This window comes from Mesocricetus auratus, unplaced genomic scaffold, assembly GCF_017639785.1.
Source record: "Mesocricetus auratus isolate SY011 unplaced genomic scaffold, BCM_Maur_2.0 Super-Scaffold_100027, whole genome shotgun sequence".
In the NCBI taxonomy this organism is placed as follows: domain Eukaryota; kingdom Metazoa; phylum Chordata; class Mammalia; order Rodentia; family Cricetidae; genus Mesocricetus; species Mesocricetus auratus.
In genome coordinates, this window is record NW_024429208.1 from 10,534,478 (window position 1) to 10,550,045 (window position 15,568).

Consider the following 15,568-nt stretch of genomic DNA (forward strand, 5'->3'; position numbering starts at 1 on the left):
CTGAATTGCAACTTGAACTCTGTAACGTGTTGTCTTCCTGCCTGCCACCTGGGCCCTGCCGAGCTGTCTGAGGTCCCAAATAACACAGGATGCTGTATTAATTATAAAGCTGTTGGCCATTTGCTATGGTTTCTAATCAGCAAGTTCTGACTTAATCATTGACCCATAATCACCTTATATATTTATAAGGACTTATCTTTCCAAGAATGCCAGGGATTACATGGCAATGAATCTCCTCACTACATTTCCCAGAATCCTCCTAGACTCCTAGTCCCACCTATTTTGCTTCCCTATTGGCCAACAGTGCTTTATTCAAAGCAATCAGACACATATTTACAGAATGACATCTCCCAACAGAACTTAACTGAGGCAAACCTTGAACTTTTGACCTCTCCTTCTCAGTCTTTGAATAGCTGAGATATCAGGTTTACGCCTGACTACAAAATCGTTTCCTTCTTCTGATTTATTTCAGTCATTTAAAATGTAAATGCTATTCTTTATATAACTATATGCCGTTTTTATTACTTCTTTGAGAGTTTCATGCAGTGTAGTTTGATCATACTCACCTCCATCCCACTCTTGCTTTCACCCCTAACTTCGAGTACACTATTCTTAAACTCATAAAAAACAAAACAAAAACCTGACAGTCTCTAGATTTGGCGCATGGGCAGTAGTTTGTCCTTTCCTTTCCCCCACCCCAAATCTGGTCTTTCTGTCTGTAAATTTTAGCTACCGCTAATTCTAATTACTTGTTGATTATAGATTTTTTTTTTTGTTAAGTCATACTTTTTAGAATAGTGTCCCTCTGGTGTAAAGCAGCTGGTGGTGGTGTGCCTGCCTTAATCCTAACACTCGGGAGGCAGAGGCAGGAAGATCTCTGAATGTGGGGCCAGCCTGGTCTACAGATGAGTTCCAGGACAGCCAGGGCTACACAGAGAAGCCCTGTCTTGAAAAACCAAAACAACAAGCACACAGAAAAACTAAAGAGGTTCTGGTGTTAAACTTATCATTTAAAACATCTCTAGGTACTTCTAGTAATTTTCCCCTTTTTATTTGCTAAGATAGTTTCTGCTTTTCGCCTCCCTTTAAATGAGTGCATGCTCTTAATCGCAGCACTCAGGAGGCAGAGGCAAGCAGATCTCTGTTACTTAGAGGCCAGATTGATCTACAGAGCGAGTTTTATGACTACACAGAAAAAGGTGGGGGAGAGAACTCCTAGAGCTTAGGAAGTGGCTCAGTGGGTAAAATACTTGCTGCAAAAAGAAATAAATAGACAAATAAATTTACACTTTATTTAGTTTGGCAGAAATTTATGGATGCTTGAAAGGAATGTATATGTATCAATAGTTGGGTATAAATATTGTCACAGCATTTCACATCTAGAGATATAGCTGGTTTGTTACATGTTCTTATTCTGTCTGATTCTCAGTACTGTTTTATTGGAGGGAGATTTTCCTCTTCTGTAGTGGAACTTAGAGTTGGTTGTTTATAAGTATTCAGCACCATTTTATCCATTGGAATCTGAACTTTTGAAAAGTAGGGTTTATGTCAGACTGCCTCATAAAAGAAGCTGCTCAATAAACGCACACTTAGCAAATGGGTGGAGATGTTGCCTGGACATAGTGTCACACGCTGTGGAGGAGTCTACTGCCAGATCCACCCAGAGCAGTTCAGGAGAGATAACAAGACTTTCCTAGGAAGCAGGTCTTTGGAATCTAGCCACACAGGGACCCCGGGTATTACCATGTCAGGTTAAAGAAATCCGTAAACTGGTGGTCTCCTTGGGGTCTTGCTGACTGGGAGGGAGACTAAGGCTGTAGACCCATTTCCTCAGGCCTCTCGTCCCACCTGCCATAGGTGCAAGTCCTCCAAAAGGAGCTTGCCGCATCTGCCTCTGAAGACACTCACCCCTACAAGGAGGAGCTGGAGACGGCCTTGGAGCAGTGCTTCTATTGCCTGTACAGCTTTCCCAGCAAGAAGAGCAAGGCCAGATACCTGGAGGAACACTCGGCTCAGCAGGTGAGCCTGCTGCCCAGGCCCATGGGCGGGGCAGTGGGGGGCAGGGCTCTCAGGAAGAGGAGAGCTCCTTACAGGACACCAGATTGTTACACAGAGCCCCACTACAATGGTGTGGTGGTTGATCAAAGGGAAGCGAGCGCTTGTCTTACAAACTGTAACTCATATTGATTTGTATTGCAGCACTGGCTGGCATTTTGTTGTTCCCGGGCTTATTTGCAGTTTGGTTTACACTCGTAATTCCATAGATATTTTTCTTCTTGATTTGTTTTTTTCCAGAGCACTATTGGGTACATTATGTCATGGCTAATATCATCAGCCATTCTCCAGTCTTAGATATTCTATACCTTAAAGTATAGGCCCCTTAGGATAACACGTTACTCTAACCCAGAGGTATGGAGCCTAAGCTTCCCAGTTATGCTTGGCCCCTCCCCTACCCCCCCACATTCATCTGGCAAAGTCACATCAGTCATAACCTTCAGAGTCCAACATTTGTTTTTTTAGAGACTAGACCTAATCAAGCATGAGTCCTAAAAGCCATTCTCAGGCAGGAGATGTAATTCAGTTGATAGAGTGTTTGCCTAGTGTAGATGAAGCCCTGGATTTCGTCTCTCGGGAGGTGGATGCAGAATCATTAGAAGTTCATAGTGAGTTCACGGCCCGCCTGGACTACATGAGATCCAGGTATTGCGGTGAGTGGAGAGATGGCTCAACAGCTAAGGACACTTGCCGGTCTTGCAGAGGCCTTGCGTTTGGTTTCCAGCATTCATAACAGGTGGCTGTCACCTTTAACTCCTTCTCCAGGAGATCTGATGCCCTCTTCTGTCCTGCGTGGACACTTGCACATATGTAGCATATACATATACACGTAAGTATAAGATTAAAAAAATTTCTTGACTAGTAGTACTAAGAACTTCGTGTTTAACATGCTTTGGTTCACCAGCTGAGACCTCACTGCACTGAGCACAGTGTGCTCCTGGAGAGGAGCTTTTCCTTATTTCTTAACCTTGCATGTACTATGAGTCTGCATCTGTCTTTTTTTCAGGTGGATCTTATATGGGAGGATGCCCTATTTATGTTTGAGTATTTTAAGCCCAAGACCCTACCTGAATTTGATAGCTACAAGACCAGCACTGTCTCTGCTGACTTGGCCAACCTGCTGAAAAGAATTGCTGCCATCGTGCCCCGCACAGAGAAGCCAGCCCTGAGCATGGACAAAGTCTCTGCCTACATTGAGGGAACCTCAGCTGAGGTGGGCCTCAGGGAGCATGGGGTGCTGGGGTTTCCCCTTAGTCTCTGCTTCTTGTCTGCTCAGCACCACCTGCTAGGGACCAGAGGAAGACAGGGACCACCTGTTAGGGACCAGAGGAAGATGGTTTACACCTGCGTACTTGACCCCATCTCTTTCTTCTCCTAAACTTGCCCTCTCTTGCATCAGGTACCCTGCCTTCCAGACGGGGCAGATCCCGCCCCTCCAGTGGTGAATGAGCTCTACTACCTCCTGGCTGACTATCATTTCAAAAACAAGGAGCAGTCCAAAGCCATCAAGTTCTACATGCACGATATTTGCATCTGCCCCAACAGGTGGGTGATGTGTGGAGCCAGGCTGCCGCCAGCAAGCCTGTTGGCTACTTCAGCCAGTTCTCCAGTGAGCCGGTTTAAAGTTTTCCTTGTCTGTAGCAAGATAATGAACAAGGAATGGCTCTGCACTCTCAAACAGAGGTTTCTCTTCCAGGGTCCTCTGGGGGTGTATTGGGGTCAGCAAAGGTACAAGGTGACCTTTTGGGTCCTGGTGTGCAGTGCAAGGAGGCGTTTGCTGCTTCCTGTCCTGGTAGCAGGAACAGGACAACTGTATGTTATTTGTTTTATTAGGGTTATTTGGGGTGGGGAGTTAAGAGGGAGTACCAGAGATGAGAGATGGTTCAGTGGTTAAGAGCACCCACATGGCCACTGTAATTCCAGTTGCAGGATCTAACTTCCTTCTGGCCTCTGTGGGCCCCAGGCACACACATGGTGCGCATACATACATAACCTGCAAACACATGTATAAAATGAACTACCTGAGGAAAGAGGAATGCTAGGAAAGCTGAGCCCGAGGCTTGTTTTTGCCTTGCTGTGATGTGCCATCACTGGCAGAGAGGTCTGTCCTGATGATGTGTAGGAGCCCTGTGCACACGGCTTGTAATGTCATGAACTTTCAGAACTAGACATTCTGAAGGGCTCTGCTGTACTCATAATACTCAGTACACTTGACTAAAGGGACTGTCTGGAAAGGTAGGCTTTGGGCATGGTCAAATGAGGCAAAGCCCTTCAGGCAAACTCTCTAGAAGTTCTTAGGGCTTCCGTGGTGGCTGCCCTTGGACATGGACGAGCACAGAACTGCCCTGCCCTAGGAAACCACAGAATCCACCTTCCCACAAGCCTGCTGGGCAGGGAAGAAGGGGCTCTGAATAGAGAAGCAGGTTTGTAAGGCATCACCTGTATGAAAGGACCCCAGAAGGCCCCTTTGTGCTCAGCCATGGGCGTAAAGCCCTGGCTATCTTTGGGGTCACCACTTCAGTTGTGATTGCACAGACCTGTGCTTACACTGGCTGAGGTTGTGCTGTGGATGACATTGCTGTCGCCTGCTTCCCCGTATAAAAAGTGAGTGTTGATGACAGGCACCTGGCATGGCTTCTCTCTCTTGCAGACCCACAGGCAATGAGTGAGGACTCTAAAGGCTCAACTTTAGACCCCCTCAAGTTCAGTGGTTCTCGATCTTCCTAACACTGTGACCTCTTGTTGTGGTGATTCCCAACCATAAAGTTATTTTGTTGCTACCTCACAACTATAATTTTGCTACTGTTATGCGACTCCCAAAGGGTTCACAAGCCACAGGTTGAGAACCACTGCACCAGTCTATACACCATCTGTTTCGAGGCTGTCGACCTGTTAGACCCAGCCCACTGTGTGCCCAGATGTCGCCACTGAGGACTGGCCTCAGTGTAGGAAGGGTTTTGTTGCCGGATGGCGGTGGCACACACCTTTAATCCCAGCACGTGGGAGGCAGAGGCAGGTGGATCTCAGTGAGTTAGAGGCCAGCCTGGTCTACAGAGTGAGTTCCAGGACAGCCAGAACTGTTACACAGAGAAATCTTGCCTCGAAAAACAAACAAGAAAGAGTTTTGTCAGCCTGTGCCAGCTCTCGGCCTAGAGCTGCCTTTATGCTGAACTCCACAGGCAGATACTGTGGAGACTGGAGTTCCGTCTAGTCCTTGGTACTAGTTGAAGTACAAGTTTGGATATTTGTAATCTTCCTTGAAGCCTTTTGAGTGGGGTGAAGCCCATACTGGAAGTCTGGGTAGACGGTGGGGTCCTGATTGCCCTGTTAGAGGTTCCTGTGAGGATCGACTGGCATTTTCCTTCCCTTTCATGGAGCTTTCCTGCTTTTTTCTCAACTGGAAGAGATACCAAATTAGACAGGCATTTTGGAATGGAGGGGGGGGGGGCTAAGACCTAGTTGAGCTTGAGCAGGAAACAGATCTGAGCCCGGCACCAGGACTCAGCCTGTTCTGAACAAATGAGAGCCCGGAATGTAGACTCTGGATACTTCTCCCTGGGGTCCCTGAGCCCCAGGTGTCTCTGCAGGCATGCGCTCCCAGGGAAGAAATGGTGCCTTTGTGCCCCAGGCCCCTGAGGAAGAGAGGCTACCTTTAGAAGCCTCTCACATGGCGGGGTGAAGCCTTCATCCTTGCTGTCCTTCTGTCACCTTTGAGTCTTTGGTGTCTTCCTGCTCCTTTGTGGACACGGTGTCATCTTTGGTTGGAGTGCACTGAAAGCACTTTTGAGCCTCTCGGAGTTCTTTCCTTACGTTCTCGGGATTATCAGAGAGTTGTGGGCAGCAGTTAGCCAGCGCAAGCCCACACTGTGAATTAAAGGTGTGGTGGGCTGAACCGATGCATATAGGAGGGCAGCACTGGCTCTTTTGGCTGATGTGTTTTCTGTTTCCTGGACTAGCACTCAGAAAACAGCTCTCCAGGAGCTCAGAAATCACCTTGGTCCTGGTATGGTGTCTCCATGGCTACTCATCTTCTCCCAGAGTCTTGTGTGTTCCTGCCTCAGCTTCTTTCAGGTGATCTCAGAACCATCACTTGTCATCTTGTTCAATTTACTCTTGGTATCTGAGCTGAAAGAATAAATAGGGTCCCAGAGTCAATAGGAATAAATTGAGTGGCTGGGGCCTAATGGTTTTCTGTTCCCTGAGCTCTTTCTTGGTGAGAATGTGAGCCTCAGGCAGAAAGGACACTGAAGTCTCTTTGTTGCCTCAGCTGGACCCCTCTTGTGAAGCCTTTTGGAGTGTCCCATTCCTTTCCACTGGAGCAGTGCCACGGGCAACCCTTTACTGCTGGGAGTAGAGGCCAAAAGTCCATCTAGAAGAGTTGCCATTGAGTGCCTGTAGAGTGCTAAGGGACATAGAAGAAACATTTTGTCTCTTAGCACACCATTCGTCATTCTCATAGGTAGGCCTTCTTAGATATATGCGATGATGTAGGAATCAAGTCATGACCCTGACTATGGAATAGCCAAGCCCGTTGTGTGGGAGCAGAACTTCTTTCCATATTGCCTGTCTGACTGCTGGGTTGTAGTGTCTGCCATGTCCTTGGGACAGTAGTGTTTTTAGCTGGTACTTTTGTCACCACCCTAGGTTCGATTCCTGGGCAGGCATGGCTCTGGCCCGGGCCAGCCGAATTCAGGACAAGCTGAACTCAAATGAGCTGAAGAGTGATGGACCCATCTGGAAACATGCCACACCGGTTCTGAACTGCTTCCGGAGGGCTCTTGAGATTGACAGCTCTAATTTGTCCTTGTGGATTGAGTATGGCACCATGTCCTATGCCTTACACTCGTTTGCCTCCCGCCAACTGAAGCAGTGGAGAGCCGAGCTGCCTCCTGAGGTTATACAGCAGGTGAGGAGGGGTGCTGCAGACGGGTCCACCATCCTCTGTCTAGCTAGACTGCCCTAGGGTCCCTTCTGCTCTTTGTGTGTCCTGGTCAGTGGTCGGGGCACCTAGTACGTTGGCAGGAATTTCAGAGGTTAACTATTATGACCGCATTGCCTGTCATCAGCTTGAGTGTAGTTAAGTGGTAAAGAAGAGATGTTGGCCATCTGAAGTAGGCTCCTCTTCCTCCCTTTGGGGCCATGGTAAAATCCTTGACCTGGCATTAGGGTCTTCAGCTTCTTGATGTGCAGCATTCCTCCAGGGTAAGACTCAGGATCTGACCTGCAGTCACTGCTCAGAAAGAGCACCATTGCTTCCTTCCTATGGCAATGAAGGAATCATGCTGACATGTTTGGGGTTTGCTTAGGGAGGGGCAAAGGGTGTAGGGGATCCAACCCAGGTCCTGTGCCTGGTGAGCACACACTGCCACAGAGCTACCGTCATGCCAGCAAGGTAAGGCCATCAGGGCAACAAGATGTCACAGCTCAGAAAGGTCTCAAAGGAGAGCAGGGTGTTGAAGGAGCTGGCCAGTCAGGTAGACAGTGCTTGGTTTCAGGTTTTGCATTGATCATCTGTGATTAAAACCCAGGCAAGATGATGGCACTGCTAACAGTGTTGTGACATTGCTGGAGGGCCAATGAGACCCTTGGCAGTCACACCACTGCAGTCCTCTGAAAGCGCTGTCTCCTTGAGCCAGCGTCCCTACTGCCTCCAGGACCCTACAGAGTGACAAACAGGCTCCCAGAGCCTTTGAACTCTTCAGATGATATTGGAAAGCACGATGAAGAATGCAACAGTAAATTTCACCACTAGAGATTGCCAGTTTTATAATCTGAGTCGCATCCCTAACAATCTACAATGAATACAAGGAGGCTACTGTTTGAGGACCTCAGCCCTGGAAAAGTCATGAAGTGAATCTACTTAATGAGGACTGAGTTATTGTAACAACTAGTGAATAAAAGATGTCATTGGGCTTTATGAAAAAAATTAATAGTGAAATGTCTCCTGAATCTTATATAACTAGAACTTTGACAATGCCAAGTATGTGCTCTTCTTCAGTGAACAAAGATTAAGTTGACTCATTGGGAGTCAACTTTCTATCAGTTGGATGATTATGTGACACACACCTTTCACCTTTGCGGCCTAAATTTAGCAAGTTGCTTTTGTAAGCCTCTTTGGGAACTGCCTCCCTTCCCCCAGGTTTTGCATTTCTGTGCCTTTCAGAATATTGTCTTTCAGGCAGTGGCCAGCTGGGTTAGTTCTCAGTCCTCATGCATAAAGACTCAGGACTGTCACACTTGCCTGGGAGTGTGGCAGGCTGGGCACGCAACACTGACTGGGCTTTACTGCTGCCTGTTGTTTGAGGTCTCACCCAGTAACATCACCTTCTCCCTCAGTGCTCAGAGCACTACAGTTCCTCAGTTCAGGAGTTGGCCTCTGGGTTCTAGACTCTCAGCAATTTGGTCCCAAAGATTCCTTCCTTCAATACCCAGATTGTATGAACTCCACAGAAGAGTAGGAATAGCGACTCCCATCCTTGTCTGGATCTCTTGCATGGGTGTGGAGCTTGTTAAAAGGAATTCCAGGGATCCTCAGACAGAAGCTGTGCTTTTGCAAGCTCCTGGGTGGTTGTGTTTTCCTTTATTATTTTCTTAATTTTTTTCCCCCAGTGGTTTAAATGTGCCATCGTAGGGTCAGGCTCGACACCAGGGGCAGAGGATATGTTAGAGGCTCCAGTGCACCGCTAACAGAAGGCAAACATCCAGTGCTCTGCAGGGCGGACCCTGACAACAGGGCAGAGAAGTGGCTGCAGGGCTATCAAGTAAACATCAGCTTCTTTAGACGCTACTGATCAGTTTGTGTCTTTCTAGACCTCAAAGGGAAGCCAAACCTTTTTACACACACACACACACACACACACACACACACACACACACACACACACACACACACACACACACGAGGTTTGTCTGAGAAGAATCAAGGATTTGCCTACTAGAGTTTTCCTTTCCGTCTAGATACTGTTGTACTAAATGTAGCGTGTGGCTTCCCTTTGTCTTCAGCTTACACTGTTGAGCTCTCCTCAGGTCACTTTAAACTGTGTGAGCTGACTTTGTTGTAGCTGACCATACAGAACCTCCTTACCACCTTCTGTTTGTGTTTCAATAGGCTCAGATCCCCCTCCTCCCGAGGCCACCATAAAACTTGACTCCGTGGGTGGCCTTGTAACGTTAGGAACACAATTATCCTCTGTGTACACACACTGAGGTAAGGTGGCCTGGATCTTAGGATCCCTTCCCTAATCTCCTTGTTCTGATCCTGGTGAGATTCCCACTTACACTTTCCAGGACATCCGTGTCCTGAGAGCAAGGAGGGACCTTCTCTGCGCCTGTTGTACAGCTCCCGCAGGCAGGGGTGCACTTGACACCCTCCACCTTTGCCCCTGGTCTGGTTCCCTTCTACTTAGACCTCAGTGTTTGCCTGATGGCCACTGTTACCCCAGGCAGCTGAGGTCCTGAGACTGCTCTTGGGCTATCAGGACAACCGGAAGGCCCGGGGATGCAGGAGTCCTGGAGGAAGGGAGAGGTTTGCCCTCCTTATCTGGGGCACATGGGGCATGCCATGTAGGACTGCCCTGTGTTCCGTAGACTCTTTCCACCTCTGGGGAGGCAGCTTCCTTAGATGCAGTCCCTGGTTGTTTGAGCTGTGTCTGGACTTACCATGTCTGAGAAATGGGCTGTTGAACATGTTTGTTGTGTTGTTTAGTTTTTGCCTACAGACTTGCCACAGGTGATGTGGGGAAGTGGAAACAGTCCCTATGATGTCAGTTCTAAGGCATGGGGAAAGAGTTGGGGACCAGAATTTCCTAACCAAGTGATTTGGTGGGGAGTAACAGCATTGGGCGAGGTCAGTCATGATGCCTGCCTCAGCCACTTCATGAGCACAGGGACCCAATACATGGGGAGACTGGAGTTCATGAAGAAGGGAGGGTATCCATTCTGTTCTGAGGATGACAAGCCAGTATGGAGCTGTGTAGCAGAGCTTCTAGACATGCACTCCTGGTGACTGTCCCTTTTCCTCCTGAGTGGACTTGTACCTGCTCGCCTTGGCAAAAACAGGGACATTGCAGTGCCACACAGCTGTTAAGCAGTTCAAACAGAAGAAGTACATTTAAGCTCCTGCCTTCTTACCTTAGACAGATTTGCCACAGGCAGACAATGTGATAGAATCCCCGTGCCATGGTTGGCCCTGTACTGTGATTCTTTTTTGTTATAATTCATTCAGGGATGGGTTTGTAGTTCCTAGGTGCCCAGTTTCTTTTTAGAGAATGACTGACAGAATGTCTGGGTAGCACATGGCCCCCAAAGTGAGCTACGGCTGTAGGATGTTCACAAAAGTAAGCCTCTGCCGAGCAAACATAGGTAGGGCAGGTGCCATGTAGGACAGAGCATGCGCAGCTGCTCCCTGTCTGAGACTGGCGCTTGTGCACCCCTCCCCCAGCTCGCCTATGTGCATGTGTACATTTGCACTCTGGGCTCTGAGGTGAGCTGGGGAGAGGCTACAGCCTCCCTGCCTCGAGCCAGGGCACAGTGAAGAGGGGCCAGAGACCTGGAGTGCCCAAAGTACAGCACTCTCCATTCTGTCCCCAGCCTGGGAGTTCCTGAATAAAGGAACTATGCTTGGCTGCTGCCAAGACGTGGAAAAAAAGCAACTAAGTTGTAAGGCCTCTTGCAAATTGACCTTCCATCATGGCTGTTGCTGGCCTTTGTAAAAGGGTGGCCAGAGTCTCTGGCTAAATACACACTCAAGTCAGAGGGTCTTGTATGGGACCCAGGAATCTGCAGTGTGTCTCTCTGAAAGGGTTAGTGAAGGCAGGAAGCTGTTTTACCCCAGAGGCTCACACTCTCCAATGCTGCCAGTTGGGGATAGCGTACCAGGTGTGGTTCTCTCCAGTGCTGTGGGGCAAGTGCTGCCTGGGTTCCTCCTTAGCTCTGTGAGCCGGCCCCACTGAGAGGGTGGGAGCGAGGTACTCACTCCCTGCAGTTGGAGGCTTCACACTGTAAAGGATGCCTGGTTTTTTTAAGTTCTATAAAGGCATAGTCGCATCAGCCTTCTTCCTCTTTATGTTGGTGGATGATGGGCACCACACAGGCTATAGTTGGGACCCTAGAGAGAGATCAATAGGAACTTCATAAACTTTACTGTTAGGTGCTATGGGAAGAATCTAAAAGAAAGGATCTCTGAGTTGATGAGAAATGGCCTGAGTTTAAGTCCAGCTCTGGACCTTGCATGCTTTTAAGGAACTCCTCAGCTCCACATTTCGTTGTCTGCAGCTAAAAAATGATGACGACAGTTCTGGGTCTCAGGTTCGCTGAGAAGAACTTAAGTCTGAACAAGTCAGCTGGCTTCATTCATCCAAGAAAGCCATGATCCCTGGGCAGGCGCAGGTATTGCACCTAAGGCTAGTCTGCAGGCTTGTGATCTTGTTATAGATGGAGGATCGGCGCGACAGCATGCTGGAGACAGCCCGGCACTGTTTTACCTCTGCAGCCCGCTGCGAGGGCGATGGCGACGAGGAGGAATGGCTCATCCACTACATGCTGGGCAAGGTGGCCGAGAAGCAGCAGCAGCCACCAACTGTGTACCTGCTGCACTACCGGCAGGCTGGCCACTACTTGCACGAGGAGGCTGCCCGTTATCCTAAGAAGATCCACTACCACAACCCACCCGAGCTGGCCATGGAAGCCCTGGAGGTAACACTGCAGGCCCAGGGTAGGGAGGCAGGGCAGGAGGGTCTGTTGGCTCTGTCTCCCTGGAGATGGAGCTCACAGGCCTAGTGACTCCCTTGCAACCCCCTCAGCAGTTTCATGTTCAGTTTAATTCAAGAAGCCTGTTCTCTGTTGCCCTGAGAGTGCTTGCCATCCTTTTGGAGAGAATGAGGGTTTTGTTTTCGGTTCTGAGGAAACTGCTTCCTCTGCAGCGTACACACACTAACTGACCACGCAGTGCTGCGTCCGTAGTGGCAGAGGCATTCAGACCTGTTGCATGGCGGAAGGAGGGTGGTCACTCTTGTACCTAAGATGCAGATAGGCACCTAAGGCCAGGTGAGGCTTCCACTTGTGCTCGGGCCCACCAGCTTAGAGGGTTAGGCCAGGATAATAGCTGGCTGCCCTTGATCACACAGTGTTGTGTTGTGTTGTGTTGTGTTGTGTTGTGTTGTGTTGTGTTGTGTTTTCCCACTGCTGCGGAAAGCCAGAGCAGTACTTTATTGCCGGGATTCACTTTTAGGATTTCTTGAATCTTTTTTGATGAAGGATCGCACTATTGTTGATAGCAGTCCTGACCAGCAAGCACTCTTAGGGGCGAGGAAACAAAGAACATGAGTGGAAATCTAGTGCTGCTTTTCTCATGCTAGGACTCAAAGCTTCCCAAGGCCCTGACCATCGTTGCTTTACCCTTTCGGAGGCTGCGAGCGCCGACCCTCAGCCCGTCCCACATGGCTGGTGCACGTCCTAGAATTAGGGCAGAATCTATTTCTTGTTTTCCTGCTTCTGTGGGCACAGGTTTTTGTTGTTGTTGTTTCACCCGCATTATAAATTTTATATGTATTCATTTGTTTTTTAAAGAGAGTCATAAAGTTCTCAAGAATATAAAACATGGAAAGTCTGTAATGACCCTGGTGTCCCCCACCCCATAATCTGTTCTAATGGTCTAGCTATGTTCTTGAAGGTCTAGGTGTGTTTCCCTGTTACTGTGGGGGTAGGAACACTGTCCTAGGCTTTTGCGGCTCCTGTTTTCATTGGACAGGATGTGCTAGGATGTATAGAAAGCTCTCCTGCCTGCCCGTACCTTCCATTTGCTCAGAGCATTTGCTCACCTTTGCCAGGATAGTTAGTGTGAGGAAGTACGCTCCCCTAGCCTGTGTCAGAGAGCTCTTAGGAGTGTTTCCAGAGGCCAAGGGTTAGAGGTGGAGTTGTAGACTTACAGTTCTGACCGTGGCATCCGGCTTCTCTGGAGAATGTGTCAGAGAGCTCTTAGGAGTGTTTCCAGGGGCCAAGGGTTAGAGGTGGAGTTGTAGACTTACAGTTCTGACCGTGGCATCCGGCTTCTCTGGAGAATGTGTCAGAGAGCTCTTAGGAGTGTTTCCAGGGGCCAAGGGCTAGAGGTGGAGTTGTAGACTACTTACAGTTCTGGCCGTGGCATCCGGCTTCTCTGGAGAATGACACTGGCAAGCATGTTGGTCCTCTAGCCATGCTGAGAACCTCCTTCTAATACTTGCCAATTTTGTGATCAAACAACAAAATACTGCACTTGGCAAGTTGAGAACAGGGATCCAAGAGTTCCAGACCACTCTCTGCTACCTAGCAGGATTTAGGCCACCCTGGGCTACATCAGATCCTGAGGCAGTGCCCACTGGCTGCTGCTATCATTATCCTACCACCATGTGCTTGGATTACTGGGTGCATGTTTAAGTTAGAATGTTGACAGTACCCATTTTAATTTTCAAAGTTTATTTGTGCTGGGGGGCGGTTAAAAGCTAAAGAAGACAGGCAATGTGCGGTGGTTTGTCTCTTGGGACAGCGACCTGTTTACAGTTTGGCTGCTTTACCTGTGAAACAGGGCTTGGATTGGAGAAGGCTGCTTATTATGCCCAAGGTATTGTTCTAGGTGTACTTCCGGCTCCATGCTTCCATCCTGAAGCTCCTGGGCAAACCTGACTCTGGGGTTGGTGCAGAGGTCCTGGTCAGCTTTATGAAGGAGGCAGCAGAAGGACCTTTTGCCAGGGGCGAGGAGAAGAATACACCCAAAGCGTCTGAAAAGTGAGTACTAGCTTGCAGCGACCTGGGTGGCTCATCTTCTGTAGGGCAGTTTTAGAGGAGGGCTGCTGGATAAACTGGACCTCAGAGTCTGGTCGCAGGGCCAACCCATTTCTGTTAAATCTACTGTCCCTGTTCTCTTTACTCTGTGGCATTGGCTGAGTCCTAGGGAGAAGCCAGCCCCTCTCTCCTGCTCCAGTGGAACAAAGCTTTGTTCTATGTAGATAAATATTAAGTTTTGCTTTTTCCTCTTACCCAAGACTCCAGCTGGGTGACCTCTGAGGTATGGCCAGTGTGTGGCATGCCCAGTGTGTGGCCTGTTCTGTGGAGTGCCCATGAGTACCGAGAGAGCCTGGAAGGAAGCAGGACGCTGGCAGGGTCTCAGTTGCCCGGGGACTGACCACTCTTCCCCTGACACAAGTTGTCTAGGGGCCAGACACTTTGTACTGAGGTGTTTCCACCTCACGGCTCCACTCTGCTCACCCCGTCTCTGAGGCCCCACCTGGCATAGGGTTATGCAGGACCCAAATGAGAAACCTGCTGGCTCTGATTTTTCTTCCTCTCTCAAACTCCAGTAAAAATTCTTCTCAGTCTTCAGCAAAGAAAAGAACAACTGAAGGTGTCATTCTAGTTTGCTCTTTCCTTCAACAGTGGGTCTGGGACACCATCTGTGCTGCTCTGCTTGGCACTTCCCCTGCCTCATACCTGCTGCTAATAGCATGGAAGTTCTGTGTTTTATGTGATTATCTCCACAACTATGAAGGCTGTTTCTGCTGTCCCCCACTTAGCAGTGCTGTAGCAGGAGCCCTGGTACACAGAGTGTACTCGTTTGTTTGTGCAGAAAGGGTTGATTTGATGTGCATGAGGCAGTGCTTGTCATGTCCCCTGAAAGGTCGCCTGAGCCAGAGACCGTGTGCCTGTTAGAGCCTGGCCAGACAGGCTGGCCAACATGCAGTTAGAGGCTGGAAGCTATGGGGTGGTATGGAGGAAGTCCTCCCTGGAGCGGTAGTTAGACGGGACAGGGACCACTGAAGGTATGTGGAGCAGCAGCCCCTGGGGAGGGTGCTGACGCGTAGCCGTGCGTGTGCGTGCGTTTCATCTGATGTGGACTTTGATGTGCGCCTCTGCCCCACAGGGAGAAGGCCTGCCTGGTGGATGAGGACTCCCACTCTTCAGCTGGGACACTGCCGGGCCCCGGAGCCTCCCTCCCCTCCTCCTCTGGCCCAGGTCTGACATCCCCACCTTACACAGCCACTCCGATTGACCACGATTACGTCAAATGTAAAAAACCCCATCAGCAGGCGACGCCGGACGGTATAGTGCCTGTTCTCCCTACTGTGCCCAGGGTGGCACGCCAGTTTGTGGGGAGGGTGCTCGAGCGACTTCATTTGTCGCTCTGTTTTGGTGAGGGGGGTGTTGGGTCTGGAGTGACACGGGCAATGTTGCGGCTGCTCATTTACCTCATGGATTCACGATGCTTCTTGTGCTTCCGAGACATGCTCAGAGTCGCCATCTGCTACTTGCCCACTTGGGAGGCAGGGGAGGAGCAGGTCTGACTGAGGCAACTTGCTTTTGAGCTCACATTTTCCTACGTGCAAAACAGGGATGCCAACATCTTCTTTGAATGACATTTGAAAGACCCCATAGGCCGCCGCCGGGAATGATTCTTGGCACTGTCAGCTCCATGTGGTCTGTGTCCAACTGCAGCATATTGTTGTGGCCCTCTGTCCTTTGGTGATTGTAGGCGGGCCATAAC

General features: G+C 49.3%; 1 protein-coding gene across 3 annotated transcripts in view; it reads left to right on the plus strand.

Annotated features, from left to right (window-relative positions):
- Cabin1 (calcineurin binding protein 1) overlaps positions 1–15,568 on the plus strand; it is a 111,010-nt gene that overhangs the window by 32,376 nt on the left and 63,066 nt on the right. For 2 of the 3 annotated variants that reach the window (XM_040732462.1, XM_040732463.1), the window contains exons 20-26: positions 1,858–2,019; positions 3,062–3,268; positions 3,455–3,600; positions 6,700–6,961; positions 11,488–11,748; positions 13,664–13,815; positions 14,948–15,126. In XM_040732462.1, the coding sequence (XP_040588396.1) occupies positions 1,858–2,019; positions 3,062–3,268; positions 3,455–3,600; positions 6,700–6,961; positions 11,488–11,748; positions 13,664–13,815; positions 14,948–15,126 (1,369 nt within the window). The remainder of the gene's footprint in view (positions 1–1,857; positions 2,020–3,061; positions 3,269–3,454; positions 3,601–6,699; positions 6,962–11,487; positions 11,749–13,663; positions 13,816–14,947; positions 15,127–15,568) is intronic. The other variant, XM_040732464.1, reaches the window with a different exon arrangement.